At 47.2% G+C, this 5,844-nt stretch overlaps 1 protein-coding gene across 1 annotated transcript; it reads right to left on the bottom strand.

Moving 5' to 3' along the window:
- LOC122125297 (neutrophil defensin 3-like) lies at nucleotides 1-2,812 on the bottom strand. Its single transcript, XM_042699896.1, has 3 exons — nucleotides 2,719-2,812; nucleotides 1,276-1,460; nucleotides 1-226 (listed from the first exon to the last, which is right to left on the bottom strand). The coding sequence occupies exons 2-3, from the start codon at nucleotides 1,451-1,453 to the stop codon at nucleotides 117-119; spliced, it is 288 nt and encodes a 95-aa protein (XP_042555830.1). The 5' UTR covers nucleotides 1,454-1,460; nucleotides 2,719-2,812; the 3' UTR covers nucleotides 1-116.
- Nucleotides 2,813-5,844: the final 3,032 nt, after the last annotated feature.

Here is a 5,844-nt window from a genome sequence, read left to right as displayed (position 1 = left end):
TGCGCTGCCCTTTCTGTGATGATTTATTTAGGGTGGGGAAAGCAATGGGGTACATGGGCTGGGAGACACCACCTTTCAGAGAAGATTACAATCTCATTTTCTGTTGCACACGAGGCTCAGCAGCAGAATCTGTAGATGTGGTTGCGGTAAATGCAGGTGCCCAAAGTGCGTTCCCCACCCTGGCAGGCTCCTATTCGGCAGTAACAGTTTCGTCCGGCCTGGACCCCTGGGGGCACAGAGGAAGCATCAGTCAGCTGGCACCTTGGACAGCAGTGAGCGCTGACAGTTTTGACAAGGCAGCCAACAGAGGGGTTGCTTGTGTCCATGTGTCACAGAGCGCAGCATTAATAACCACAAGTCAACACACACGCAAGAGTGAGTGACACACACACTCCAAACCCTTCCTCATTTATTTTCACTTCTTCTTTCTTAACCTGTGTGTGTTCCTAAGGCTTGAACTCAGGGCTCAGTGTTCTTGCCTGGCTTTGTCACTCAAAGCTAGTGCTCTACAATTTGAACCACACTTGTATATTTTTTAGATAATTGGAGATCAGAAACTCATAGGCATTTCTTCCCTGCCTGGCTTTCAACCATAATCCTCAGCTCTCAGGCTCCTGAGGACCTAGGATTACAGCAGTGAGCACCAGGGCTCAGCTAACTTCACTTCCAGGTGTCCACCCTGCAGCCCACAAATATCCAAACACACCCACATGTCTCCATCTAGTACCTGACCCTCCCACCATGCTGTGGATGGTGACCCATGCTGGCCACTCCCATAGACAGGAGACCCAGAAACAGGGGTGTGAGGCCATGCTGGATGAAATAGCTAACAGTTCACCTGCCTCACCAATAAGCTGATATGATGGCTCAATGGAGCCACAGGGATGAGGATCACAGTCCAAAACCAGCCTCAAGCAAAAAGGAGAGGCTGTGAAATAGAACTGAAGGAAAAGGAGCTACAAATGTACTGCAAGGGACAGAGCTCATCATAAATGGAGGAGACGCTTGTCTAAGAGCAACCCTCCTCACTAACATCCAGAGACAGCTCGTCTCTTGCATTGAACATAGTGATGGTGACACATCTAGGTTGGATTCAGGCCTTGCAGAAAGGTCACCTTATCGTCACTAGGGTGTCACCATTCAGTAAGAAGAGGAAGAGACAGTCAAATGACAGTGTCTCCTGTCACTTGCTGTAGGACCTGCTGCAGACTGGATTGCTCAGTGAGTCTCCAGCTTCCTTCCAGCCCTGGTCTCTGTCTTGATGACCTCACTCACCTGAATCTTGAAGCACAGAACTGTCATCCTGAAACAGAGAGATGGACGGGACTTGGCCATCTCCCTCCAGGGGTTCCTGGGCTGCAGCTGCCTCAAACGTGACTCTGAGAGGCTCACCCTGGGCCTGCAGAGCCAGCAAGGAAAGGACGCCAAGGAGAGCTAGTGTCCTCATGGTCATGAGTCTCCTAGGGACGGGAGGGCAGGAAGTGAGTGCACTGGAGACAGGGGTCCCCTGCAACGAAAGATCTGTGAGGAAGGTTCACAGATCCTCCCAGAAGACACTTGCCACCATCCCAAGGCTACCATCCTTCCCCAAGTCGTTGGAAGGCCCATCTTCCCTCCACGGTGCCATCCTGACACTACTCTGTGTGTCTGGGGACTGCTCAACTAGATCACTGTGATTAGCTACCTCAGAGCTCTTTCTATGTCTTTCTCACATTAACCAACTACTACTTCTCTGTTTTTTACATTTCCAGTACTTCACGCAAAAAAGGAATTTTTTCATTTCTGAACTTCAGAGGAATTGTGAGTAACTCTGCACTGTGTGGAGGTGCAGTCTGGGATCAGTCCAGTATCCAAATGAGCAGGCAATAGCATTGCTAATGTCAAGGGAATTATCCCCCGATGGAGGTGTGGAGTCCAAGCAGGATCCTGGTGGGGTTTGTATGGGATCCACAGGCACACAGTCTTCAGCGAGCGTTGATGGCGTGCCCTTTGATGTTAGGGAAAGAGTTGGAATACAATATTCAATTATGCATCTTTCAAGGAGGGATGAGTGGCACTATCTACATCAAAATATTCGAAATGTTGAGAAAATTTTCCTACTGTGTCTAGAATTCAAATCAAGGGGATTAAAGTCTGAAACAAGACTTGAATTCAGAAAATCGTTAGAAGACATCATTGAGAGTAACTTCTTCACAGGGCATCTGTGAAGTGATTTCTTCCACCTATAAACGAAAGCTATGGCCAGAAAGCAAAAGTTAAACACGGATTGTACCTGTCCACACAACATCTGCACAACAGACTTAAAGAAGCAATAAGAAAAGGCAGAGAATGTTTGCAAAGCATTCTTCTGATGATAGATTATTTCTCAGGATATATACACAGGTAACATAATCCAACAGAAAAAATGAAAACAGATTTTTTTAACGTGAATGAAAACCTCAAAACATTATATTTCCAACTGGGAGAATGTTTCCTGAGTCAATTAATATGTGAACCCCACATAACAATTGGGACCTATTGGTTTCAGGCAAAGCTTTGAGCTTTCCAGTACCTGGGCCTGTAGAGATGCTCTTTGCAGCCCCTAGAGACCTGACAAGCTCCCAAAGAGCTCTGCAAGTGTGAGCTCTTACAAGGTGTGCTCCTAGAGTGGACAGGGCAGGTTGTCTTCAATGCCCCAACCACAGCATGGAAGGTCAAAAGTAAGTTCCCATTACTTACAGAGGCTTGAGCTGAGCAGAGAGCAGAGATGGGCAGAGAGAAGTTCTGCGTCAGGGCTCAGGATGAAACCCCAGCTGCACATTCCCTGGACAAAGACTCGCCCTATATATGGGATATCAGCGGTGTCTTCATTTCTGGAGGCTGGCTTCTGTTGCATGCATCAAAGAACTCTGGTGCAAGAGCATTTGAGCAATTTAGTGTTACGTGGGGTCCCAGAGCACCCTGCCCTCTAAGGCCCCCACCTAGAGGGATTTCTTTTCTCTCAGGCAGTCTTGGCCAGGTCTAGGTAGACACCAGTGGTTATTTCTCCATCAGTCTTCATTCAGTGGGGTCTCTTTTGTTGAAAGAGTCTCACGTGCAACATGAAAATAGGAAAAGACAGCAGCAGTTCCTGCCTTACCCACCACAGCTTCTGCCGTGTTAGGGTGACTGGACTGTAGAGCCATGCACAGCTCAGTGCTGGAGGTAAGCACCAAGTGCTCTCGCTACTGTGTGAACACCACACATCCCAACCTCCTCCTAATGCAAATGTGGAACCATTGTAACTTAGACCAGATGTGTCTAGGGAGTTAAGGAGAGGGATGGAGCAAAGGGTGCAACATCACACTTAGATTGGAGGAATGAGTTCTGGTGAACTGTTTCACAACTGCTAGACCCCAGTCAATAACAATGTCTATTTCAACATAGCTAAAAGAGACAATGCTAATGTTTTAGCTCAGAGAAATGATAATATTTGAAGTGATTGATACATGGATTACTCCAATTTGACTGCTGAATAACATATACATGCATCCAACACCACATTGCATATGATAAGTTTATACTATTTTAATAGGTCAATTTTATAAACAAAGACTCCTTTTACAAAAAGAATTGCATGGACATGTTCAAAGATGGGAAGGAAGAATGGAAGACACTATTGCAATGTGCTGAAGCATTTGCAATCGTGAGAGCGGTTGGGAGAAGCTCTGGAAACTTAGGCAGGAGATTTGTTAAGGTCTAGGATTAGATGGTAGGAGGCACTGGGGAGGTTGTAGGGAGGTTGGTCAATGTGATTGTGCCACGCACATTTGGTAACTGGTGCTTGTTGAGGTTAGGCCACTAACCTCCACAAAAGAAGGAGCTATGTCCTTGGATCTCTGCATTTCAAGATAGTTATAGAAAGTCTCCTTCGGGGACAAGGCTCTCTCAGGCAGGTAGATTTATAGTCGGGAGCCCAGACCTGTGCATGATTCAGAACAGACCAGACCTGGAGAAATAAGGAAGGCAATTCTATGGGGGTCTTGGTGTGCCTATCATCATAGCCATCTTCTGTGTGTGATGACATGCTTCACACCATCGTATTCAAGACAGCAGATGAGCCCATTGGGCACACGGGCTATATCTCTGCACTCTGTGGTCTGTCTTTAATCTAAGATTTAAGGGGACATTCTATCATTAGTCTGACATGTAGAAACACCAGAGAGTGACCTGACATAGTCCATTTCCCAGAATGCTGTGGAATCACACAGGGAAGGCCTGTCCCAGGGTAAGCAGGTGTGCGCTGGCTGCTCCTGACCAGGGCATGGCCTGTGGTCATGGCAGAGGAACACCAAAGAGCTTTGGGCTCTAAGGGAGGGAACGCAGACTGCAAGACTCACATACGGAAGGCCTAATCTCTGAGGAGGTAAGAAGAAAACATTCCAGGGAAAGAGGCAAGCAGCAGGTGGTGTGTGTCATGTGATGCAGTAGACTCAGCACAGGGAAAATGCCCCTTCTCCACAGACCTCAGTGCAGACCTGAGAATTCTCACCCATCCCCAGCCCTTCACACCTGCAGGGTGTGATGGTAGGATGTTGTCCAAGTCCCCTGGAGACTGCCAGCTGTGTGCAGCTGTGACTACCTCATTGATCCAGGATTCCCCTCCACCCTAGATTGCATAGGTGCTGACACATACATAGTCGGTATAGGGCAACTCAGTTTTGTGTGATTGAAACAGGCACTAGAGTGGTCATTCCTGTCATTTGTGAAGGACAGTTTTCTCTGGAATAGAACTTGTCTTGTGTAAGTGAAGATGGACCAGATACCACAGGCCGACTTGGGTACTTGAGGCTCTTGGCAGGCATTCTAGCTGTGGGAACAACCTTTGCTGTTGTTCATGGATGCAGTCTCCCTGCACCAGGCACAATCCCAGGGCCCGAGACACAGAGGATAGGTCTGGAGCTGCTCACTCACACGTTTGGGAAACATGGCGGCTTCCCTGAGAAGCCAAGGGAATTTGGTTGTTTAAGCTCATTTCTTTTGCCCATGGACAAAGCCTTTGGATGTGAATCCAAATGATGTGTAGGCACAAAGAGGAGAGATCCTTAACCCTTTCACTCTGAACTGTTAGCCTTGAATTCCCCTCTAAGTGGAGCCAAAATTTTGTTTTAAGTCTTTAATCAAATAGTCTGGGAAGTGGCGCTGTAGCTCAAGTGGTAGAGCGCTCGGCTTGAGCTGAAGAGCTGAGGGACAGCACCCAGGCCCAGAGTTCAAGCCCCACGACCGACCAAAAAAAAAAAAATTTGAGCTTTAGCTATTGGGCTGGGAAGGTGGCTCAGTGGTAGAGTGCTTACCTTGCATGCATGAGGCCCTGGGTTCGATTCCTCAGCACCACATAAGCAGAAAAAAAAGCCGGAAGTGGCACTGTGGCTCAAATGGTAGAGCGCCTTGAGCTGAAGAGCTGAGGGACAGCGCCCAGGCCCAGAGTTCAGGCCCACAACCGGACCCAAAAAAATAAATAAATAAAAAATAATCAAATAGTCTGTTACTTTAATCTGCAAAAGTCTTGCTGGGGAATGTGAAAGGGTAGGGGGAGAAGAGGGGAACATAGTGGGCAAAAAACAAAGGAGTGGGTAACAATGTTCAACAATAACTGTAATCATTACCTTACTTATGTAACTGAAACCCCTGTTTATGGCAGCTTAACAACAAAATGAAATATAATTTAGAGAAAAGACTTAATGGAGAGACAGCACAACTCAAAGAATCACAAACACAGATCAGTTGCTTCAAAGAATGTATTTGCTATAGATAAAGACAATGGAGGCTAAGTACGGGATGAGGGTGCTCCCTCTGTGTCTCAGAGGAAGTGGGGTGTTTGGTCTC

The sequence above is a fragment of the Dipodomys spectabilis genome, unplaced genomic scaffold (assembly GCF_019054845.1).
Source record: "Dipodomys spectabilis isolate Male_0828 unplaced genomic scaffold, ASM1905484v1 ptg000263l, whole genome shotgun sequence".
NCBI classification, from domain to species: Eukaryota; Metazoa; Chordata; class Mammalia; order Rodentia; family Heteromyidae; genus Dipodomys; species Dipodomys spectabilis.
Note: the sequence above shows the minus strand (reverse complement) of the source record. Positions and strands in the feature narration are given on the sequence as shown.